The sequence below is a fragment of the Pleurodeles waltl genome, chromosome 3_1 (genome assembly GCF_031143425.1).
Source record: "Pleurodeles waltl isolate 20211129_DDA chromosome 3_1, aPleWal1.hap1.20221129, whole genome shotgun sequence".
NCBI classification, from domain to species: domain Eukaryota; kingdom Metazoa; phylum Chordata; class Amphibia; order Caudata; family Salamandridae; genus Pleurodeles; species Pleurodeles waltl.
Genome location: NC_090440.1, coordinates 1,391,961,842 through 1,391,988,133, shown reverse-complemented (window position 1 = coordinate 1,391,988,133; position 26,292 = coordinate 1,391,961,842). Strand labels below are relative to the sequence as shown.

General features: G+C 46.1%; 1 protein-coding gene across 1 annotated transcript in view; it reads right to left on the bottom strand.

The window, feature by feature from the left end:
• NKAIN1 (sodium/potassium transporting ATPase interacting 1) overlaps positions 1-24,274 on the bottom strand; it is a 414,645-nt gene extending 390,371 nt beyond the window's left edge. The window contains exon 1 of the mRNA XM_069224903.1: positions 23,501-24,274. Coding sequence (XP_069081004.1) covers positions 23,501-23,554 — 54 coding nt within the window. The 5' untranslated portion in view covers positions 23,555-24,274. The remainder of the gene's footprint in view (positions 1-23,500) is intronic.
• Between the last annotated feature and the right edge of the window lie 2,018 nt (positions 24,275-26,292).

Sequence of the window (26,292 nt, the reverse complement as noted above, 5' to 3'; positions counted from 1 at the left end):
CTCTGCTGAGTGACTCTGATTAGCAGCCCCTGGTGATTTAATGCCAGCGTTCCTCCGGCTGGTGAAATACACCTTCAATACATGCCCTGCGTGCTGACAGGCGACAGTGACGCCTGGTGATGTGTGGGATGGGGGCGTGAGCATATATTGTGGCTTTGGTGGTGATGATTGCTTCACGCCACACCGTTCAGCCCCACCCAGCAGCGTAAGTACTACAAGCAGCGACAGCTCCTGAGACACTCAGCAGTGCTGGGAGAAGAAGGAAGACAGCAGTGGTGGGGCAGGGGAATGCAGGGGGAGGAAGGGAAGATGGAGAGTGCTGGAGAATAATGCAGGGAACACCGAGGGACGAAACAGAGAGGAAAAAATAAAGCAGGACGGAGAAAGGGTGTATAGAGAGCAGACGAGAGAAGAGGGACAGGGTGAAAGGGGAGCGGCAAGATTGTGTGCAAGGACACGGGAACCAGGGTGAGAGTGGACAGGACAAGCCTTGGCAAAGTCAATAGGTTTTGCTTTAAAAGGCAGCGCGAGTAGCCTTTCTCATGTTTACTGAGAGCTTGTGAAGGGGCACTGAAAACAGCAATGTGGGGGGGGGGTAAAGAAACGCATGCGCTCTTGCGGATTGAGGCAGTGCTTAATTTGTGCTTGTTGTTTCCGGTGCTGAGCACCGGCACTTATTTTTTAGGGCCAGGGATCATTCTTCTGCCTCAAGCATTTGCTGCGACCAAAAGACACATATGGGAAAGACAGAGGAAGGGAAAACCGAAAAAGCGTCAGGAAGGGAGATAGTAGAAAGCTGCAAGAGTGAGCTGAAGGTGCAGGGAGTGGCTTTATTTGGATTGAAGAGGGCCGAGATGGCGTCAGGATTACGCCGCCTCAGTATTCAGTGTTCACATATTTAATTGCAGCAGCCGCGTGTTTAAGAGGAGGGCTTTGCGCACCGGCACCTTTTTCTTTACAAATTAAGCACTGTTGAGAGGTACTAAAGACATGAGCTATACAGTGGAATGATACAATTCATGGAATCAGAGCACTGTGCATCCTCAATGCTAGTCACAGACAAACAGAAGAATAGGAATAAAAACACAACCAAGACAGCTTGAGATAACAGCATACAATCACAAGCAAGGGTTTGACCCCACCCCACTCCCAGTGCATGTTATGTGTTGAATACAAGAGATCTGCCTGCTAACACTTGAAGCTGCCTTTACCCAAGAGCTAAAAAGGGGGGCAACGGGGTGGGGTGGGTAACATAGTGCGTATAGCAGGGGGGGCAAAGAGTGTGGTTAAGAGTGCACATAGTGAGGGAGAGACGGAAGACAGCAGGTAAGAAAGGGACGGCAGGCAGACCGGGTGTAAGAAAAGGGGGGCAGAGTGAGATAAGATGGTATGTATAACAAGGGGAGTGGTAAGAGAGTGGGGGACATTGGATGCTGGAGCAAAGAGGCGGGGAGAAAGTGGGCACAGAAAACAAATCAGAGACAAAGCAGTGAACAAGGAGGGAACTGAGAGAGCTAGTAAGAGACATTGAATGGTCCTTCGTGTAGCCTTTTCTGAGAGGCTTTTGCTTGCCCAAGGGCAGAGTGATTTTCAGCGTGGCAGACCAAAGAGCACAATACTTTTTCGTGTGATAGGTTGCACCTGTATCCCAGAAATGAGGAACCGGGACTAATCGGTATTATTTCTATGGAAATATGACCATGTGGACACAGGTCTAGGCATCTCACAGTGAAAGGAATGGCTTAAAGAGAAAGTGCAACCAGTTTATGGGCCAGCTAGATGAACCCCCGGCATTACCAGCGCCAATATATGGAAAAGAAATACTGATTGACATTGTGCACACACCCATTGCAGTGCCGAAATGAAGATTGTTATTGATGATTTCAACCCAAAATCAAGGCCCGGTCTGAGGAAGACCCAATTTAAAATTCACTACTTTGAAGCATAATTCGCATGAAGGCACACCTCTCAAAGGTCAGCAGTCAGAGACGTTGCACTTTGACTGACTGGTTGTGCAATGGAGATGACCAAGACAACTGTATTGTTCCTTATGCAGACTATCTTCACTGTTTACCAGTGGCATAACACCAATGATGGGACCCGCAGCAGAATCTGATGAGGGTCCCCTATCGCACGGATATTAATCGGCTTTGGGCTGCATGGGGGCTCCCTGAAGGACTGCCCCCCACCCTCGTTCCCACACCTCAGGGACTGCAGGGGCCTATGTTAAGCTCTTGCGGTTGCCAGGTGGATATTGATTTATCGCCATTGTCATGGCCCTCAGTACTGCGATATATTATAAAATACTTCTGTCCTGGTCAAGACATCACTGTAGAGGGCGGCTGGACACATTCCATTAGCCGGCAAAGCCTGAGTTGAAACGACTGACGCCACATAGCCCTTTGTACCCCGCTTCCCGGCAGTGCCCGGACACTGAGGCACACGCCCGCCACAGCGGCTGCGGGAGGTAGGCGAGGCAGCTGTTGCTATGGATTTCTTTGCCACAAAATACATCGCCTCCCATTACTTGGCGGTGACACACGGTATTGCCCTTTCACAGGCGCGTCACCCCAGGCAGTGCAACCATGGCCAGCAGAGCCACGCCGCTCCCAGCATCTCGCCAGCGCCACGTAGGCCATAATCTGTGGTAAATCCTGGAGCGTTTCAGAAAACATCCTCCCTTCGCACCAAAACATCAATGGAACGCTTCCCGAGCCCCGGCTCCCTACCACTGCCAACTGCAGAAGCCCCTGCCCCCTCCCAGCGTGGGAATATTCCCAGTAATAAGCGTGAGGAGCAGCGGCATTCCTTCCCACAGGGATTTCTGAAACGGAGGGCCCTACAAAGGCCACCCGAGCCAGGACGCCTTTCTTCCCACAAAGAGGCCTTGATCGCTAACGACAGAGAAGAAGGAGGGGGAGGAAGGCGCGCGCAGCTCACCCCTGCAAACCCCAATGGCTGTTCCGGTCGCTCTAATTGTATGTGTCGCCTCTCGCTGTTTGTTGGTTTGTAAACAAGCTTCGAGGCAGGGACCCGAGCGCCGACCTGTGAGCACGATGCGCAAGCATACATGCTAATGCCTTCTAGAGCATCCTGGCGCACAGGTTAGTCTCGTGTTCCCCACCTGTCTCGTTTCCCAAAGATGGTCGCGTAAACTCAGAGGGAAGCACGTTTTTATAGGTTCAATGCAGTATTGATTATCAGCCCTTCCGAAAAAAACAATTTAATTAATGGAGCCGGTACTGTGTATGAACGTTTCTTTTAATTCCATTTTAGTACCTCCCCATCTGCTCTTTCTGTATAGGTGAACACTGTCAATTCAGTCATCCTCTGCCCCTTAGTGGGTGTAAAATTGTGGCCTTACCTCTAAGTTTGTGGATTGTCTATAGGTTTAGGTTTCTAACATCTGGCCACCCTTTATTGCAGCAAGCAGAACTCACTAGGACAGTGGTTCCCAACCTGTGGTCCGGGGACCCCTGGGGGTCCGCGAAGCCTTCTTAGGGGGTCCGCGAGAGCCTAGAAAATTGAAAAATATTAACAAATAATGACAATTTAGGTCCCCAGCTTCCAGTAATGACTCAGACGGGGGTCCCCGGATTCCCATGATGATTCAGAGGGGGTCCCTGGGTTCCATTAATGTTAAAGTGGGGGTCCACAAAATCAAAAGGTTGGGAACCACTGCGCTAGGAGATCTTGCAGGGAGAGTTGCTACACTGTGGAATCACTCAGCATTACTTACCAGCCAGTGACACAGTCGTGTGATGCTGCCCACATAGGGCCTCATTATGACACCAGCCTCGCAGTAGCAGTCAGGACCGCCGCTGCTGTGGCGGTCCGAGTGCCACATAAAGATCCTGGCAGTCAGACAGCCAGGGTTCCTGCAGCATCGTCAGGATCCATGATCCCTACGGCCTGGCAGTGGCAGAGATCATAATCTGCGAGGGCATTGTTGCATGCAGCGCTGCCCTGTGGATTACGACTTTTGTTATCCGCCAGCCTTTTCATGACGGTTTTACTGCCATGAAAAGGCTGGTGGAGAACAGGTGCCGGGGGCCACAGGGGGGCCCTGCACTGCTTATGCGCAGTGCCGGGGTCCCCATGCCCAGCATCATCGCAATGTTCAATGTCTGCATGCAGACAGTGAACATTTCAAGGGTGCTGGTGCACCCTGCGGGCTTCAGCATTGCTGCTGGCTTGATTACGAGCCAGATTTCCGCCCGCTGACCTAGTGGGAAACTCCTATTAGGTCCAGCGAAGTGGTCGCCACAGAGGCGGCGGCCACCCTGTCGGGAGTTTGGCACATGGGCTTCCCTGTATGTCAAACTCTTAATCGGGCTCATAGTATTTATACGGAGATTTACAGGTACAGAGCCTGAGGTAGATTTCACTATATTGACTCTTTCACGTCCCAAGCACTGAGTCTCATCACTCATCTATTTGATTGCCCTAAAACATTGCATATCATATAGGCATTTTGTGTTAGGATTTCTAACCCAACAAATGTTCTGTGAAGTTTTTGATTTTCACTTTTTCGCAAAGTTGAAGTTTCCCTTTTTACCATCCATAGTGCACAGTTGTTTTTGGCTTTACAAAATTGCTTTCTATGCACATAAAGATAATACATTTTCATTTAAATGAATACAGCGAAGTTGGAAAAGGTTTACACATTTGTCTCTGCAAGTTTACCCTTGACAACAGTTTTAATGTATTTTGCTACCCCCAATTAAAACAACACCACCGGTTTTCTGCAAAGTATATTTTATGCAGAACCATTCTGTTACAGTTCATATTATGTGTGATAGAAATTGTAGCAAAAGTCACGATCTCCAAGCATTAGTAGCAATGTGAAACAATATTAAACTTTAGCAAAGTTGCAGCATATTTCTTGATGGTTGCAAAAAAGTAAACTCAGCACTGTAATATCATCCAACGCCTAGAAATACTGATCCAGGAAGCCAATGGCAATTCAGCAATATTTCCCAGGATATATGTTAAAATGTGACCATCTACCTCACTGCCGCACCCAGTACCTGTCCATGGCCACTCCATGAAACTACTTTTCACCAAGACTGTGTGAAATACACATAATTTCCTTTGGCTAATTTTGCAACATTTTGGAAAAATGTTAGGAAATTATACAAAATGCAAATCTGACTTTTAGTGCTACACTTTAGCTCAAAAACCACAAGTGCTGCGAAAAAAGCTCCTCACATTCTATTTGGTCATTTTGTTCCCTTACATCCACAATGAGGATTTTACCCAAACAGACTTAAAATTATGCGACGTGGCATAATGGAGTAATGGAATTTTGTGTAACAACAGAAACACACAATTGCAGAAATTAGGCAATAGTACACGCTGGAGTAATAAAAACTTCACCTGTGTTTAATTTTTACTCACTGCTTAAGGAGGCCTTTTATCAGAGATACCCATGATGATTCTAAAGTCACATTTCTCAAAATCCCGTGCTTGCATCCTGAAATTACACCTGCTGATGGGACACAAGTGCATACGTTTTTAAGACATGTTACCTGTCTTCATTTAGAAGCTACAATGGATAGAAATTAGGATTGGCAAATTATTTTTTTGGTAATACGACTTGGCAATGTATTTTATTAGGCACACATACTCTTGCATCAATGCCGTTTGCCATAGTTTGCCCAACTTTTTCTTTCTCCTACTTATACATTTTTGCACAAGTTTTATCTGAGGTATACTCGCTTGAGCAGAAAATGACTTGAGGGAACTGGGAAGCTGCATGTGTTGCTTGTACAACATTGCTCACTTGAATTTAAAAGCTATAAGGAAAGTACACTGAAAGGAAACTATATTGAGCAGGCATCTGGCATGAATTTGGAAAGTGATAAATACTTCCGTAACAATTTTCATGCGGGTAACCACTAAAGTGCATTTTGTACAACAAGAATAATTGTCATGAAAATTATGCATTTCCACTTGTGAAATGCTTTGCTCTCTGCCGGGCCTAGTGGCAGACACAGTCTCTTGTGGAGTGTTGTCACAAATATGTACATTGCTCTAAAACAGAAACTGGCCTTGTCCACACTCAAGAAAGCCATGACATGAAGAAAAAGTAAGATATGTAGTAAAGTGATGATACACTTTGGTGGTCCCTTTTCAGATACAATGTCCGACTTCACAAGGTAAGCCTAACTTCACTGTTTCCGTCTGTTTCTTATAGGTGCCAAGAGTCAGTGATACAGTCAGTGATAACCCTGGATGGAGGCTTTAATGGAATAAGTTTTAAGAGTAGGAGTATTTTCTCTAAGTTTAGCTTAAGAGTTGCTTCTACCTTTCCCTGGCCATAATCTATCTTGGGTATTTGAAAGCACATATGCTTTAACAACAAAGCACTATAGAGTTCTACAAAGATTCAAGGACACAGATTTACGAAGAAGAGTAACCGGCTTATTTCCTTCTGTCCCAAGCCACGTTATTCACACAATATATAGTTTAATAACGACATGCTAAGGAGGCCACCATCGAAAATGTTATGGCCTTGCTCTCCAGTATAAGAGTAGCATGTTCATTTCCTTTAACCTCCATCTTTAGAGTGACCTAGTTTGTGAGTACAATGTCATGAAGTCACAAAATCTACAGCTGGGATGTTGATGACTATGGCATTGATGTTGGAGCTCTATGCAGGCGTCTCTAGCCTGTGGTTTGCTTTCTTCTAAGATTCAATGCTAGACCTTTCTAAACTAGTCTAATGTTTCATGTTGTTCAATCTACTGTCATTGAGTAACACATAACTAGACTGTATCCTCACTAAGGGCTGTGAGGAAAGGGGTAAACTATCAATTGATAGAATGGCTCACTAGCATCCTTCTTGGATTCATTGACACAGCCTGCCCATGTGTCGCATCTTGATCTTCTACTCTAGAACGAAGACCTTTGCCCTAAAATGCCTCTTAAGTAATGCACGCCCCACTAGGTCACAATGCCAAGGGTGGGTGGTTTCAGATGCTATGTTACGCAGTTTTTATATACCACACGTCTTCCAATTACAAAGTACCTTAGTGCTTTTGTATACAAACAAATAAATCTGTAGTTTTAGGTTTCCCAAAGGAGGGCAATACTTCTGCAGCTGTCTGTGAACAGGCAATGCCCAATTTAATAAGAGTTGTGTTGAGGTTGATATAAGGTTGTCTCTGTAGTTGTGTGACAATAGAGGGGTGTGAGGGGTTCTTTGAGACCTGGTCAAACCTTCCTGAGGTACTGTGAGGGGTATTACTGTAATGGTACAGGTCTCTTCACCCTACACGTAAACCATGTTAGTTTTGTCAGTTAGTTTATATGCATGTGATCTTGAGAGACTTACCGCTGTAAAGTCCACAACTGTAATTTCTTCAGTGCTTATGGAGTGTGCATGAGGTGTATTGGTGTGATTTCATTGCTGTGAGTGCTTACGTAGATGTCAATAACAAGTTGCTGGATTAGTGATGTGTGTACCCCAAGAACAGGGGCTTTAACTTGTTATCAAGGTTTGCAGAGAATATGAGCAAGTCAGTATGTCAGTAATTATGATTTTTTTCAGGTCAGTATTTTCCTGTTCCACCCCTGTAAACTCATTTCCCCCTGTCCTCTGTGTTCTCTAGCTTGCTATCACAGTCTTGTGAGATTTATATAGAATTGGGAGGACCAATTACTTGGCCCTTGGCACAATACATTATTGTCAGCAGGCTGATGTCGGGGACTGTGGATCTATCCAATATTTGAACATTGGAAGTTGGCAGCTCCATTGAAAACAATGGAGTGCTGCGGGCTTTTACTGGCCGGTAAAAGCCCGCAGCGCCAACATTCCAATGGGCTTTGTTCACAGCAGCAGCTGTGAACAAAGCCTCATGGAGCCCGAGGGAATTCTAATCCCCTCGGGCTCCGTGAGCAATTTGTTTTTTTTTAAGAGAACATTCTGCCCTGAGTTGCAGAATGTTCTAATAGCCTTAGAACCCACCGTAGCGGGCTCTACCGGCTATTAAAGGCCCTTTCCCTTGTTAAATGCCCTCGCCTTCGGCTCGGGCATTTAACTCGGGAGCGGGCCTTTAATAGCCGGTAGAGTCCGCTACGGCGGGTTCTAAGGCTATATAGGATGTCCTTAAGGCAGAAGGCAATGTCAACCTTCCCTAGGCCCTGACCCGAGTGGGTGATGTGGTTGTAAGATGAGGGTTTTCATAAAGTCATATTTTGTGGAGGAGGGACAGATCTTGTGGCTCTCCAACCTAACCCGAGTGAGTAAATTATCCCCACGCTCTGCTCTGGTCTCCGGCTCTTTACCTAACCTGTGTGAGCTGTGGCAGCGTTGTCATGTAGGGGCTCATTTATGCGAACTATAGGATAGGTACACGCATTATTCCGTTGCATTTTAATATAATCTGGTTGTTACCTGTTTGCAATGCAATAGAACCTGCAGCGTAGCTAGATTTGACATTTAATGTCAAGACTAGACATTCAAATACACGGATCAGGTATGGAATAGGTAGTTTCAGCTCCTGACTTTTAGCATTGTAAAAAGTGCAGCCATAGTGAAAGTTTCACTCTCAGAAATCACAAGTGCAGCAGTGAAGCGTTTGCACGGTCAGACCTGTAACAGCACAGACAGGTGTAGTCCAGGCTGCCTCCCACATACTCTGAACAGGTACAGCTCGGGTAGCAACGATGGATGTTTAGCCAGACAGGTACAGCATGGAAAGCAGCGGTGCACATTTTCTGAAGTCAAAACATGCACAGGTAACATGAGTACCTGCGCTAGCCACACATGGAGCAAAAAGAACAAGCAGACAATGCATTTCCTTCAAACAGGCAAAAGTGAGACGAGTACAAGCTTCCTCACGCACAGAATAGGCACAGCACACACAACAACAGAGCATTTCTTACACAATAGGGCAGTTACTTACAAGCAGCGTTGATGTGTGCTTCCTGCTGAGGCACAGAGCAGGGACAGCAGGGCAAGGCTCCCTCACACACATAAAATGTGCACCACAGATGGCAGGGGTGCAAGCTTCTCTCATATACCAGTGCAAACTTTACACAATCAGGACAGATACCCTATAAGTAGCATTAATCATGCTCCCTGTTGATGCATAGAGCAGGTACAACAGTGAAAGGGTACTTCACACACAGCCCATGTGCAGCGTAGATTGTAGCAGTGCCAGCTTCCCTTACACGTATGCACAACGGGTACACCAGAGGCAGCAATAATGTGCGCTTTCCTCACAGACAAGTGCTGCTCCAATAGAAGCCATGCACGCTACCCTCACATACAGAACACGTGCAGCACCAACTAGAGGGGGTGAGCTAACAAAGTAGCAAAGAGAACTGAGCAAGTCTTGAGTCAATGGTCTGGTTTGGCTTTAGGTCCCTGTACACTAGCCAAGCCACAAAAATAGTTCAGATGTAAATCATGCAACAAACATAATAAAAAATACAATATAGATGCTTTAAAAGTCCAGAGGGTGGTTTTCTTTAACATGCAGAAGCGTTTCACTTTAGTATATCAGATTACATCATTGCATCAAGAGGTATTCATTAAAAGTGATAGTTTTTAAACATTAACGTAGGCACATTCTTGGTTCTATTTGACAACAATTCCATTGATGAACTGAGAGACAAGTCAGTTTTCATCTGTACCCTAAATGTGGGCTTGATTATTTTTATGCATGGAACAACATTATACTTTATTACATCAAACACAAGGATTTTGTACAAAGCACCTCCGAAACTCATAAATTTGAAGGTGCCCTCATAGTTGATAGTGAAGAAATAGAGTCTTGGTGAAATTAAATATTTCCCAAGGATCACACAATTAGGCCCATCCAGCTTTGATCTCAGGTTTTCTTGCTTCACATTATGCAATTCAGCTGAGTATCACTTTCTCTCCTTTTTAATATCAAAAGTTTATGCTCAGTTTTTGATTCTTGGCTCATGAGAGTAGAACATGAGTGGCAGGAAGACCCCACATGAAAGCTCAACTTCTGTTGAGTTTGAGGATCCTGGATGAGCTGAGCCAGTGTCAGGCGTCTGACTCGAGCCTTCAGTGGCTTGCCAACCTCTAGCAAAGACAGCAGGCACGTGGGCTTCCCTCACACAACACGACAGCACATGCGAGAGTGGCGCAAGCCTCAGTCTGATACACATAACTGGTCCCACAATGATTCTGTCACAGAACACGTGAAGCACGGACAGAAAAAGTGCAAACGTCCCTTCGAGAATGAAACAAGTCTTTCTTGCCCATTCTCATGCCATAACTCATGACGCTCCATCCCAGCAGAATGAGATGTTATTACGTCTTCTTGATGCAGTGAGTGCGTTCCTGCCCCTGTTTTGCATTAATCACTGCCAGAAATGGCATATTTGGTAAAGGGTCAGATAAGAAGCTTTTACAAAGATACTATCCATAGTCTTTGGATGTTGCGAACCAGATGTACATAGCCCAGTCGTTTCCATCTTCTGTTATTGTCCTTGTGAACTGTGCAGTAACTACAGGTGTGTGCCGGAAGGAATGGAAATTATAGAGCGCAGAACTATCTGTCTTGCTCCCTATGGTGCTGTGACACATTGTAGGGCTTATGAAGGACATACACACACAGTGCGACCACAAGTGCCCGCCTGTGGTGGACAGGCAATTATCTGATGAAAGTAAATCACTTCCTATACAATAATTACATACGAAATAATCTGCATAAATTCTGCACCGCAAAAAAAAAGAAAAAACAAAAAACAGCAATTGGTGTCTGAATAAGAAATGTAAACAGGTAGAACACAGTGCTCTCTTGGGTTCCAAGATTTTTGTGGGATGAGACTTGAGGCTTGAAGAAAAAGCGTGAACCTCTAAGAACATAAAGACAAAGATAATTAAGATGTAAACCAAGAAATACAAGTTAATGTGCCCCGATGAAGACTCTACACCAAGGATCAGCCGAAATATAGTGTTGACATGGGAACTGTAGAGTGTTGATGAACGTTTCTATATAGTGTTCCTTTAGCAATTTCATGCTTGAATCTGAGGTGTTTATGTATTGTAATTTATATAGCGCTTACTACCCCTGACGAGGCGTCGAAGCGCTTTTCGATGAGTAGCACGCTACTCTGGAACCCAACAAGAATTAGTGATGGATTAGTATCGGGAAATAATGTGTGACTAGGAGTTGAGTTTAGATACGAGAGAATGAACGTGGCAGAACAAGCATTATGATTCTATTTGTTGATGTTGTGAAGCATATTATGAATGTTATTTCTACATTATAATGGTGTTAATGTCTTGCGTATTTTATTTTCTGGCTACTAGAATAGAACTACATTCCGATTTGCTCATCAGAAGAATACAAATAATATTAATACTATTATCAGGGGTACTGATAGACAGGACTCCAATGTGAGGATGTTTTTTAGTCTAGAGTTGATATCACAGTCTATCACAATATTTATTGAGAAGTCGCCTTTAAAAAATTGAATAGTTTCCACGTTTGGCACCACAACCATTTTTATTCAATTCATAGTTTGATGTTACTCGTGTGCATCACCGTTTTAAGGTCTTACAAAATAAATAAATAAGTAAATCAATAATACATGGAGATATAATTAGCTAATGAAGAGGTGATGAAATAAAAAATGAGGAAATATATTTGCACATTTCTATACTAAAATGTAAAAGATTGCAGCAACGTTGCAATTTGGAAATAAAGAGAATTTACAATTTCTGCAAAATCAACATCTGTTTTATTGCATGCAGCAATATTTTAATGTTTAGTGTCCCATTTCTGTTTCTTGCCTTAGTCCAAGGGAAGCCTGAGAGGAGAATTTGTTGTCATTTGGGACTGCAGAGAAATGATTAAACAGAGGTAGCGATTTCCACCCTCTCCATGCTTCCTCAAGTTGACACTCATGTAGGTCTCTCCTCAGTGAGTTCTGGGGAAGAATGGGCGCGCACTCTCACCTAAGTGATGAGCACTGGTTTGCAAGGCGGGAAACATGGGCACTGTGAACAGATGGCCTTAGTGCGCAGAGTGAAAAGCTGGCAGTGTAATGCTTAGCAGTGTGAGAAGCTGGCACGGGTAGGCAGTGCAGCTGTTTGGCACATGTTGGGCATGGGATCAACGTACATGGGATGGCACAAGCCGGTAGTGTGACAAGATGCACAAGTAGGCACTGTGAAGGTGGCATGGTGGGCGTTGAAGAAACTGGCTCTGGTCCGCAGAGTGAGAAGTTGGCACGGGTTGGCAGAGTTATGGGTTGGCTCGTGTATGCAGTGTAGGAACTGGTACAAATGGGCAATTGTAGAAACTGGCACAGATTGGGGGGATATGTAGCTGGCACTGGTTGGCTGCGTTTGCACCGCCAGAAACTGGCCTTGTTCCGTGCCCCGGAGCGCTCCATTCAGAAACACACTATCCACATTCTCCATAGCTCTTTGAGTCGATTTAACTTGTAGTCTGGCTATAGAAGAAAACAGGGGAAGCCTCGGGCATATTTATATAGAGAGCACACTGAAGGATGACCGCAAGGGCAGCCAAATACACGCACGATTTAAAATCCCAACCCCGAGGCCCCATGATCCCGCCAACACCCGTTTCACTGGAACTGTTGTGTTCTTATTTTAATGCGCAACACGTGCGGATCAGAGCCCCCCGTGAAGAGCCTGTGCTGGGCATGCCGCACTCCGTGCACATCTTCCCGCCAGATGGCCTTGACCGAATTTTATTGTGAGTTCAACTTGCCGAATGATAACATATCTGCAGTAGGCCCTGCGAAGGAAATGCCGGACAGAGTGTATGGAAAGCAGACAAACCCGGGCTACTTCTAAGGCCTGCCCTTGGGAGTTTAACCTGCTCCTGGAGACGCGCTGCCTTTTTTTAAACTGGAGAACTGGGGCACATCCTGAACCTGGATTCCGTTAGGAAAACGCTTTCACATCCCCTACTCCACCAACTTCACTAAATCACTTTGCCACTGTAAGGGGCCGAGCTCCACCAATTGGGAACGCTTTTATTTACGAACCTAACTTCCCACTTCGAGGTTGTAGCTTGAAAATTAAAATGCCCCCACTTTGAACCAATCCTTTAATGACACGGCGTGGACGACGCAAATAAATTCGACCCATCCTATAATCGTTTTGTTCACCCGTATATCTACATACCTGTCTGTTCTTCCTCAGACCCTGCATTCCCCCATTCATTCATCCGTATTTCCATCATTTCATTCTTCAGTCCATTCTTTCTCCATCCCATCCATGAAATGACTATTCTGTTCACACAACGATCCATTCATCCAGCCATACCCACCCTGTCACTCTTTCATCCATTTTACTTGCACCCATCCCTTAATCCTTTCAAGCGTTCTTGGGCCCATCTGCGTATATATCTTTTCTTCCAGTTCCATGGAAGCTTCCTTCATTTAGTCTTTTCAACCTCTCTTTCTCCCACCCTCCCTTGCTTCCATGTTTATTGCCACCTTTCCTCCCTTCCAGCATTTCTGTCTACTTCCTTCTCCACTCTGCTGTTCAGCTGCTATCTACCATCTCTCTTTCTTGCATTTCTGTCTTGCACTCACTGTTTGCGACCCCCGCCCTTTTTTGCTATTTTCATAATTGCTTTCCTTGTCTGCTGGTTCACTTAGCAGCCCCACCTCCCACACCTCAGCTCTGCCCTGCCCGGGATTCCCTTACAGCGTTTTATGAGACTTTGTCTGCGTACCTCCAAACAGGAGAGGGCAATAAAACAAACATTATGGACAAACCCAGCTAATCAGGCCAACGGGCCCAGTGGGAAGCCCCACTTAATCTTCCGCAGGCTAGCGCTCTGAAGTAACTGCGAAGTGGCAATGCGCACTCTAGATAACACCAACTAAGCAAATAAAGAAATGCAGCTGACGGGCTGTGAAGGAAGCTATCCTTGGACCCACCCTATTCCCTCAACACTGCAGGCTTTCTTCTTTCCTAGTCGCGGCCCCCGGGTCTTCACTCAGACCCACCCCCCTCGTATTCCCGCTTGATAGGCCCCAGCTTTACTCCCGTGGCACAGTGGCCTCTCTTCCAAGTAAAGCACTTGCACTTGTAATGTACGTTGCTCCATTGGGTAAATACTCCATTCATTCCTCTTCAGGGTGGCAAGAAAGACATTGGTTAGCGCTCAACGCCTCGTCAGTGGTACTAAGCGCTATATAAATGCAATGCCATTTCAATTAAAAACAAATGGTATTGCAATTCTCAGTGTGATTAGAGTGTCAGTGCAGCGGCCATAATAAGGAAATAAATGATCACAAGTGGAAAAAGCAGAATCCTGGACACAGTGCACAATCACTTATTGAAAGAGCAGCAGACAACTCACACGTCCTAACTGTAGAAGTATAAAGACCGTGTTTGTTTATGAAATTCCACTAAACCCAAATTCCCAGCACGTGCACTTTCAGTATAATGCACGTGGTTCAGCATCACACACCTCCGCACACTGAATATTCACCAGTGCTCTTGTGCATTTAAGATGCGCTTGCAACGTTTGTTTTTTGCTTCCAGACACAGTCAGACATTTAATGCAGTGAAATGTAAAAAATGTATAGTGGTGTTTGCGCATGCAACAAAGATTTTGACAGCGTACTTACTGAGCAGCAACACCGTCACCGCTAATAAGTAAAAAGCCTAAGCAGTAAAAATTGTGCTGCCAAGTGTGAACATATGTCCAATGTAAGATGCCAAATGTAAGCATCAAAGCAGTAAAAGATATGAATTGGTACAAAATTGACCATAACCGGCTTCTGCCACTGTTCTTTTTCGTCCTATGGTTAATGATGGCCTACCTACAAAATGTGGAAAGACAACCCTACACAGGAAGCATGAGTTGATGTGTACCACCAAACATTGCTTATTTGGCCATCGAACTCATCGACTGAACTGCAGATTCCCCCTCACTCAGTGCCTTGAGACCCTTATGGGTGATTAGCTGTGCTCTAAAAGCACACTGATTGATTGACTGAATGAGTTTGAAAGGGTTTTGGGGGTTCATCATGTCATATATGCAAAGAAGTGCATTTGCATTGTCAAATATTGTGGCATATTAGCCCATTCAAGTGCAGAGTTCCTGTGGCATTGTTTCTATAGTGCGCATGGTACTTTGGGGGGGCAGTACTTAGCTGGTACAATAGGCCTTTTTATGTTTTTAATTATTTTGCGACAGAACACATTTCCGTGACTGTTGATGTCTTGACAGAATATGTACTTACCATGGACATTGCTTCTGCTGTGGCTTTTCATAATGAGGCACTGCCAGAAGATGAACAGGGTGGGCACAACATTATTGTAATGACACATGAAAATTACTGGCACTGCAGAGGGAAAACATCTTGAGTTCCTTTGGTAACTGCGACATAAAAATAACATTTTTTCAGTTTGTGTAACTTGTGTGTGCACCAGGTAGGGTTACCGGAGAAAGAGCACACTTCTACCAATATAGTTCTGAGACAATTGTGCCCACAAAGGTGCCAACAGTAAAGGGCTGCCCTACTTTAAGGCAGGCCTTCTGTGCTTTGAAGATGAAAGAAGGAAGTATTTTCAGACAAAGGACAGAAGGAGAGAGTTTGCAGTCCAGTGGTTCTTTCTGGTGATTTAGATATCAGAAAGAGTCAATTTTAAATGAAAATATGCTCTTGATAATTAACAATACCAGCCACATGCTAGACATATATGTGTAATTTGTGCTCCAGCATGAAGTACTGGACGTCCATTGCTCTTCGCCCCCCTGCTCAGAGGCCTTGGTTCATTTAGAACACTCCTTGAGAAGCTGTTCACACCCAGATGGCTTTTGTATTGTATTGTAACATTTACATAGTATGATGTCAATGACCAGGACCCGCACTCTGAGAATTGTTCCTGCGCCACTGTTAACATTTGTGCTTCACAATGTGAAATAACTGAAGCTGTATTTCAAACGCATGTTAAGATCATGTTTTTCAGTGTTTAGAAAAAAACGCTCTAGTTTAAAAATGAACATATTCTAAATTGAAATCTGTGGCTGAATCGTCAGATTTCACTTTCTGATTTCAGTGTTTCAAACATATAAGTTATCTTGGTAAAAACACAAGGCCAGAGAGGTGGAAACTCAGATTTAAACTGCTGCTGTGAAGCGTGACTCACAGGTTTGGACCACAGGTAGAAAACACTGCTTGTTCATTATGTACAAAAACAGGCTATACGGCAATCTCCTGATTCAAGTAAAGGTTTTTGCCTTTGTGTATTTTGAGCACACACACACACACGTCTTGTGGTGAGTGCACAACACACAGCAAGCAATCAATCAATACCACATCTGCACAGTACATTTGCAATAATTTACTTCATACGGGTATTTTCTCACAATTAATATAAGAGCCTCTTCCAAAATCCATTATCTTTTCCGAAAGCACATTCGTACCATTAATTAAAGTTTCATACAATTTTGGTATCAAAGAAAACAGTGTTCACCTTAATCTTAGAAACTTTGTCATCTGCTTCCTGAATGCAGCAGAAACACCCTTTTAGGTCGAGCGCGCAAGTGCTTCCGACCTCTGGTAAGTATTGTGGGCTTTAACCATGCCCATGTCACACCCATCACTTTCATGAGTTTGTGGGCTTGCCTTTCAAAAATCCCTTGAGGGCGTTGGTAAATGCTTTACGTTTGTTCCGCCTTGGAGCGGTTTTGTTACCGCCCTGCAGACTGACCCTGTTACATGGATTATTGCATGATTGCCAATACATTTTATGTGAGCGAACTACTTTTTATGGGCGAGCGCAAAGCACTCCGTCCCATGCTGTAATCTCTTTTTGGGCTTCTAATCACGCCCATGTCACGTCAGTCACTTTCATTGGTTCATGGGCTTGCCTTTTAAAATCCGCTTGCTTTCATTTGTGAAAGGCATGCATATGTCATGCCTTTTCCGGCGTTTAGCCCACCTACACAGCACCGGCAAACTACTAAAACCATTCGAGGTTTGATGTTTTCAGCATGGTTTCCTGACTACTTTATCTTTTTTATTTTCCACGCAGGGTGATCGCACTGAAGTTTACATAGCGCAATCGCGCTCCGTTTTTCCGTTTTCAATTTCAGCGCGATCACTGTGCATTTTACATAGCGCGATCGCGCTGTTTTTTTTTCCTTGTAATTTGTGTGGTAGGAAAAGTTTGGTTAGGAGTTTACAATGCTAATAGCGCTTACTCGAGCCAATGCGAGACCCGTTGGATTGCAAATGCTTGTTTCTTTTGTGTCTCTCTTTTGCCCTCCTGCTCATAGCGGCCATGGCGCTTAGAATCGGCTCGCACTGCCCTCCCTAGCACCTCCCGCCCGCCCCTCAGTTTTCTGTTCATGTCCACCACAGCATCACTAAGGATCCAGGCAGAGGAAGGGTGCCCACCATACAGCTGCAGAACTGAAAGCACTGCTGCTGCCCCATCCCTGTCCTGTTCGGCGGACACTCACTGCCTAGCCTGAAACTCCTCCCAAAAAGAAACCTGCTCAACATGAGTCGCCGCTTAGGGTAGCTTAAATAGCACAATTTATGCAAGCTTCTAGGTCACAAGCACATGCATTCTTAAATCGGTCAGCAGCTGAAGAGCATCCTTGGCACCCAGCATCCAAACTCTGCTTTGCTGCTGCACCAGGACCCTCACAAGCACCACTGAGGCGCAGAGAAGAGCCTCCGGCGGTGGTGCCACACACTGGTGCCTGACTCCAGCCTGCATCCCAGTTCAGAGCATCCTCTGCACGGATAAGAAGCAGGAGGTGAGCTGAAACGGACGGCACAGCAGCGGCATTACCGTTCCCAGATACTCTCCGTGGGAGGGCTAGACCTCATTGATGCCCCAGGGGATATTACTGAACGCAAATGCATTTCTGGCAAGTCATTTCAAGCAGAATATACTCTAACTAGAAGAGGCCCGATTTTTAAAAAGTTGGAGTTTGCCAATTAATGTTTAAGACCTAATCTAAGCATATAGCCAAAAGTAATCTTTTTAGTCTAGGGTATTTGTTTTGTTGTGTGTGTTAGTTTTTTTGTTTTGTTTTTAATTATGGACTCCAGAAATCTGAGGTTCTCACTCAGGACGTTTAGATCTAGATGCCCTCTTTATGAAAATCAACCCTCATCCCACCACAACAGGGCCTGTTGAGACCAAAATGCTATACCACGTACTCTCTGTACTGGCAAGCAAGAAATCACGTATGAGATTGGCCTTGATCAGGACCATCAATAACTTACAGCTCGAGTCCTATTGCACAGTGAGCAGAGAACCCACGTCTGAGCATATCGTGTTCCACTTACCACTAACAGAACCAGAAAGTGATGGATGGATTGCTTGAAATTATTTCAGCCACTGATTAACTGATTGATGTGGATTAATTTATGCAATTCTACCCATTGCTAGTTTGCAGTTTAAGTGAGTTGTGCTGAGTAGCATGATTATGGCCAAGACAGAAACTGGTCTGGGATTGCTTGTGGTCTTGATTTCCCAGGATAGGGCTTTGTAGTTCAGACAAGACTTTTCCTATTTCCTGCAGCCCTTACCTCTGCTCGAGGCATGCCCAGACTTGTGCTACAATGCACTGGGAATTCTTCTGGTGGACCGGCAGGATGCGGGCCGGTTTAACTGCTGGTGAAGGCCGGTTTTGTCACTGGGGACGGGCCAGCAATGTTTCCTGCCTGCAGCCTTTTTGCTTTAAAAATAAACAATGCAAAACAAATGGTTTTAAAGCAAACTTCACAACCAATTGTGCTTGTGTTTGGATGGTTCCTGTCTCCTGGAGGGTCACCAAGAGCAGCACTGACCTTCAGGGCTTTTGGGAGCTCGGGTGGGGGTGGGGATTGCTCTTGCTTGACACAGAGTCCAGTAAAGATTCTTCAAAATTCAAAAGTGTATTTCTTTATAGTGTGACTGTTCCAACTTATTTCTATTTAGTATACTAAATTACACCCCTGGCCTGGTGATTTGCTCCCTATAAGGGATCTAGGGTGTTACTATAGATGAAGTAACATTATCGTTTTTTGCCTGTGTGCAGCAGACACCCCTCACTGATGTATTACAAGGTGCTCTCATGTGTTGAAGGAAAATAAGACAATGTGAAAGAAGTAATTGCCTAGGATCACACAATGTGGAAGCCGGGATAGATGCAAGGCTTCCTGGTTTCACATTGTGCAATTCAACCACTACATGGTCATCCCATTCTCTCTCCCATTTTAGTTTAAAACAATGCTTCGTGAGTTTTTTAAGGCTCGAACACAGAGCACTGTTAAAATACATCCAGGTTATGCATTTTTAACAAGGACAGGTGGTAGTGTTTGCGGAGGGTGATGTTTTAGTGAAAAAGCTCAAATGAAAACTATAACAACCACTTTTGGTCAGTGTATTGATAACACTTTTTCCAAGTAGCTAAAAATGTTTATTCATTGTCATCCATTCTTCAATTCAATCATCCACCCGCCGCTCACCAATCTAACTATTCATTCATTGAGCCATGCTCAGGAATGTTTACTATCTCTATCCATTGAATGACTGGATAATGCTCTATAATGAACAATATGTTGTACAACATACCATAATTTCCCAAAAAACAGAACAACTCTTTGGGGGGAAACCCCCCATGTCTCACTTGCAGTGGTCATGCTCACTCACTGCGCTTGCTATATAAAGTATGGGGACTGGTCTGACAGAATTTGCCAGGGCTGCTACTGGTTCCCAGTCCGGCCCTGGCTGGAGGCTGTTTGTTGCACCCACAGCGACCAGACAGCCTCGTACAATGTACACACACTGCTCACACTACATCTCCACCCCATCCAATTGGAGCAGGCCATAATCTAAACTGCTTTTGTTTGATTCTATTCTGTGCCACCAGAGTTGAGTCAAAAAACATGTCTTGGAATGTGCTCTGTGTAGTTATCAGTGTTTTAATTTAATCCAATATTGAATGAATGATAGAATTTGTAAAGTGCAACAATGCCCAAAGGTATCAAGCAGCTAAATGCTGACCCTGAGATAATCTGTCCCATCCCCGGAGCCCCTTACAGAAGAGAGCCAAAATGTAATGACTTTCCTAGGTAACATGCAGTTGAATCCTGTCTCAGTCATACTGACCCATACCAGGTCATTTCGAAAAGGCAGATGCAATTTAATCCCGGCTAAGTGACGCAGGAGGTAGTTCCAAATTTTGACAGCTGCCATCGAAAAAGCCCTTCCTCCCCATGACAACAAGATTCTGAGTTGACAATCTGAGAAGTCTATGTGGGGAGTACCATTAAAACATGCCTGTAATTCCTCAGGCCACCAGTTCTGATTCCATATTGGAGAATGAGTTCCAAACGTCAGCACCACAGTTTTTTTGCCATTCAAATTAAGGCAGTTTTTACTCATCCATGAGGCCACTGCCTTCATTTACTTCATAAAACTGGCCAGTGTGGCATCCGCATACGGCACTGCCTGTAGCCCAAATGACGAGATAAGTCTGGCCAGAGGGGAGATGTATAAATTGAAAAGCGTTGGGCTCTAGCCAGACTCCTGAGGCACACCACAAGGCAAGCATAAATGGCCAGCTCTAAATTCCCCACTGGTTACCATTTGAAATCTATCAGTCAAAAAAGATTGTCCACCATTATTAGTTTGCTTGCTGTCTATGGCCCTTATTCCGTGTTTGGCAGATCTTGTCATGAGGGTGCCAGGGCCTGGAATACCCAGTTCAAACTGTTATCCTCCCCATCAAATCCAACAGTTGTTAGTTTTGCCCCTGGAATTAGGAATAACTGGCAAGGCATGCCTGTGCTTTGCCACTGATATGTTTCCCGCTGCTCCTGGGGCAAACCCACTGACATATATCCTATGTCCAGGACAGGCGAAGAAATGCGACAGCATGTGGCCGGTGGGGCCTGGCTGTGGCTGCGTGGGATGGGCAGAGTGGAGAAGGCCGGGGAAGGATTGGCTGCTCTCCCCATGCTCCCGGAGGGGTAAGGCAGGGCCCGGGTGTAGTGACACTTGTGTCGATGCATTGGAATATTGCCCGATTTCCAGCGAGGCGCGTGGGCTTGGCAAGTCAGTGACAAATGAAAGGAATCAGCCGATGTGCAAAACAGTTTCCTCAGACTGATGGATGCCACAGAGACAGGGGTGAGCCAGCAATATCCACTAGGGAAAGAAGCAGCTCGCAGAGCTCGGACCCAAGGTGCTACTGTGCTGTTCGACACTGGAGTAATGTAAGTAAACCAGCAGCGCACCTGACATTCAAGATGCAGCTGCGATATTTAGTGCCACAGGACTTCAGCCACGCCACCTATAGCACTAACAGTCCGAGGCGCTGCTGTGCTGATCCACACTACAGTAAAGCAACAACCCTGCGCTATAATCCAAGATGCGGCTGTACTGTGCCTCACCACATAAGTTAGAAGAGACAGGACCAGCTAAACTCAACCCTGTCACTACTCAGTGCCATACTACAACAGTCCGGCCACACCTCCAAGTACTGCACATCACGATAACCCTGCCGTATTCCAATGTAGATCAACCTAGTCCATTTATCTGAGGGCATCTTTTCAGGTTCAACTTTACAAGAAGTTATGTTTTTCTTGTTTGTTTTACGAGGGGACTCTTCCACATCAACGCCTTTATGTGAGGGGCAAAAATCCGCCATAGAGTTGATCTAAATGTTGGTCCATTCGAGGGAGATACATTGTTCTATCACTGGGCTTTCAGTTATCGTGATGCATTTGGGGATTTGTAGTATTAGTGCCATAGATGGTTCTGCGGCACCTCGCTGTGGCACAGACGGAATTGATTTCTGCAACACTCACCATGAAAACGTTACCACAGCCTCTGGTGAAACAGCGGGGCTGAATTAGTAGAACACACGAACTGGGATAAGTGGATCCAGGACAAGAGGATGGTGCCAGGGCCGCACGGAGTCAGGGAATAAAAACGTTAAGAAAAAAAGCAAGCATATTGGTGCTCACAACACGTGGGCTCCTGTCAAGTGGCAGTACGTCAAGTGTGGGGAAGAGCCTGCTGTAGGTATCCCCCTGCCCCCATCCCAGTATGTGCACGAGGAGGCAGACGGGGGCGAGAGCGTGAAACAGGAGCTGAATTCATTATCCTTTTACCAGCATTGACTGAAGGCATCCGCGGTGGGAGATGTGTACACCCCACCCCCACCACACCAAAGGAATCCATCATAATTAACAAAAACTGATTCTTCAGGTGACCCCTCAACCTTTCAAAATGCAGACGCATTTCAGAACAAAACACAGATTTCACATTTCGTAAGCAAAGCCCCTCTCCCCGCCCCTATAGCTCAGGGGAGCTACATATAAAACGGCGAATTGCACGAGAAGCCAACGAATAGCCATCACAACACATTCATATACATTTCCACACTGCCATACATGCACAGGACCCGAGAGTTACCACGTATCACAACAGTGTTAAGTATCGGTAGCTTAAAGAGGTACTCGTCAGCTGCAAAACTGGTATAGACAACACTATTCATCTAAAGTATATATAATGTAATTAGAGTCTAATGGATGAATTGTCACCCGAAATATTCATTTTACGTATGTGAATATTACACTGCATTTAAATTACACTTTGGAACAGAATCTGCATAAGTGTCTAGATTTTTGAGAGCAACACAAGATCCTATGATATTCACATTTGGTTAAATAAAGAATGGAAGCATCCGAGAGGCTGTGAGCAGAGCGAGTTGTGCCTATGCTGGGAGTCCAACAGCTTATGACAGGGGTGAGGGTACCCTACCCTGCCGGAGGAGGGGGCATCATTCTATCCTGCCAGGGGGAGAGCGCTTCCCGCCCCGTTCTGTTATTGGAAAGCATGACGGAAGGGAGGATCTTTGTGGAGGGGGCTTTGTCTGCACTTGGAGAACAATGAACCGAGAGCCCCTCATTCAGTCTCCCCAGGGCCCTCGGCTTTGCGCCCTGAAACAGCCAGGGGGCGTGTGTGACACAGCCAGGTAGGAGCCTGTAACACCAAGGGTGTACGCATCTCACCACCGGGTACACGCACACCCGCCGGGGTCCATGAGCACCTCTGGTGTCCCAGAAGGCGCTCTCGGCTGCGCGGATCACACACCCGCCAAAACATATCTGGTGAACCCCGGCTACACCGGTCACTCTGTCCCCATGGACAGATGTGGTGAACCCCAGGGCGCAGTCCCGGCAGCACAGCTCACACAGCCGCCCCAGGGACACGTCTGTGTACCCTAGGGCGCACACCCGTCTGCACAGCCGCCCTATGGACACATCTGGTAAACTTGAGCGCCCATTCCTGACACCACGGGTCACATACAACCACCCAGGAGAATATAATATATGGTACCCGAGGGAGCACTGCTGCATGTATCCCACATCTGGGGTCACTGGTGCGGTGCCACCCACCAGCCCACGGGCACATCTGGTGCAGGCAAGGGGTGCTCGCGGCCAGAGGCTCACACATCCGAAGGGTCACCGTCACTCCCGGGCCTGACTGACTCACCAGCTGCATGCAGCAGAAGCCCACCAGCGTGCACCGCCCGTTGCACCTCGCCATGGTGTGGATCCTCGGCCGTGGGCGGTGAAGGGGTGCTCCAGGCTCTCTCCGGGGGCGGTCTACTCCTGGGCCCCGGGCCGGGCTACCCTCGTCGGCTAGCGCCTACCAGCAGAGCCCACATGTCTCCCATCCGGTCTCGCCCCGTCGGGTGGCCGTCAAGGCGCCGCGTGGAAGGCAGGAGGCACCTCTTCGCAGGCTCTCCCCGGTCCTGCCACACCTCTCGCACATCCAGGGGCTGGGGGGTGTCGCCAGCCTGCCATGCATGTGAGAGCCACCCCCAGCTGCTGCCGCTGCCGCCGCCTGCTCAGGGAGGGAGGGACTCCCCGCGCCCCGAGCTGCACAATTTGCAATACAGATTGGCTGCACTCCTTGACTGCTTTCTTAGTTGTGTATACCAGGCAGGAGGGGGAGGGGCCGAAATCACTGACACCGATCTCTCCAGGAAGAGGGGGCGCAGCTAACCCAAGCTCGGAGCTCTGCTGTGAGAGGACCGGGGGAGCCCGTCTCCAAGCTGCGTAGGCATCGGGAAAGCGTATGCGACACCGGGTGCTGCCGTGAACCAGGATCACAAAGACAATAACGTGATGGGTGGAACAGGAGAAAGGGGTTCCACGCTCTCTGTGGCGTGAAAGGACAGAGTCACTCGAGGCGCTGCTTGTTGAGGTGTGAAAAGACTGAGAGATTCCAGGCTCCTTGTGCTAAGGTGTGAAAGGGCAGAGTGATCGCAGGCTCCGTATTTTGTGAAAGGACAGAGTGGGTCCAGGCTCTCTATGGCGCGAAAGGACACAGTACACCTGGGTCTGCTCGCTGAGGTGTGAAAGGGCAGAGCGATTCCATGCTCCTTGAGTGATCCTGGGTTCTGTGTATTTGGTTATCAAGTGACAGGGTGAACCAGCAACTGTGCTGTGTTATGAAAGGACAGAGGGATTTTATACTGATTGTGTCTGTTGTGTTATGGAATTACTGGCACCCTTTGTGAAGCTTGCTGTGAGAGAAAAAAAACACACAAAAGCAATAAAGTGACGGGAAGAATAGAGAGGGTGGTTCTGAGGTCTCTTGGCGTGGAAGGACAGAGTGATCGCAGGCCCCGTATGTTGCGAAAGGACAGTGTGATTTCAGACTCTCTGTGTTGTGTTGTGAATGGACTGAGTGATTCCAGGCTCTGTATGTCGCCAAAGGGCAGAGTGACTGCTGGCTTTGTATTTTGTGAAAGGATGGTGTGATTTCAGACTCTCTGCATTGTGTTGTGAGTGGACTGAGTGATTCCAGGCTCTGTATGTCGCCAAAGGGCAGAGTGACTGCTGGCTTTGTATTTTGTGAAAGGACGGTGTGAGTTCAGACTCTCTGCGTTGTGTTGTGAGTGGACTGAGTGATTTCAGGCTCTGTATGCTGGATAAAAGCAGAGTAATTCTATCTGCAGTGTACTGTGAAAGAACAGAGTGAATTCAGACAACGAGTATTGGAACGAAAAATAATGAACGTGGGCGAAAAGACAGTGATTTCAGGGCATGTGGCCTTTTTTTGAAAGCACTTTGTGATCCCAGGCTTTGTGTGTTGGGATGCGAATTGGTAAAGTGATTGCAGGCTTTGTGTGGGGGTTTCTTGTGAAAAAATGAGTGATTCCAAGTTCTGAATCTTCTGAAAGCATTTAATGAATCCAGGCTCCTTGTATTGTGAAATAGTTAATTGATACCAGGATCTGTAAATGGTGAAACTGCAGAGTGATTCCAGGCTCTGTGTGTTGTGGAAGGATTGAGTGATTTCAGACCTTGTTTGTTCTGAAAAAACAGGTTTATTCCATATGGCCTGGTACCGCCGAGGCTTGTCGCTCAGACCCTACCATCTAACACAAGACCCCCACACCTCAATTCACACTCAACATGGCATTAGTTCACCTTGGATGACAACAACTCTTTGGGAGTCATGAACTCCCGGCTGTTATTTATTTTCAAGAAACATAATAAAAATTCAATCAACAAAACTTTTACGCAGTAACTGCCCCTTAATATTTACATGGTATTTTTCAATTTTCAGATGCCTAGCCTTAACAGAGTCTGCTAATAGATCCAATTTCCTATCACTAACTAAATACATTCCTGTGTATCCAAATATCAGTGACTGTGGATGAGATCATGACTGACTGCTAGGTCACCCAGTCCCTTCCCCTTGCTATAAGGCCTAAGGGTAGGATCTCCACGTGGGATCATTCCATTCCCTCTGCAAAAAATACCAGTTGTGTGTAGACCATGTTCAGGGGCCTGTCTGGCTGCCGGGATATCTACCTCGGGCACCCCTTCCACCCACAGACTCTGAGACTCTAGACCTCGTACAAAGGGCCAGTGCTAGCTCCAAAGTCTTTGCACCTGCATGGGTGTTTTTGCCCTAGGGACCAGATGCCAGCAACCACTTGCAACCTCCCTGCCCCCGGGTGTCATCCTCACTTTCCAGTAAGCACCTGTTGGAGGGTCCAATTACCTTGCCGGCCTGCTGAGGTAAGGAAAAGGCACCTAATTGTCCCCCCAGTCATGATCTCACCCCGCCAAACATAACAACATAAAATACAACAAAGAAGCTTTCATAACAAATCAATCCATGCTGTAAGGAGAGAACATGTTAATAAATATTGAAACAACATAATCAAAATCCCAATTGAGAACAGTACAGATAAGACAGGTGCTACTTGAAAATGAGTTAGTATATCCAAGCAAATGCTAGGAGGGGAGGTGGGTGGATGTTTT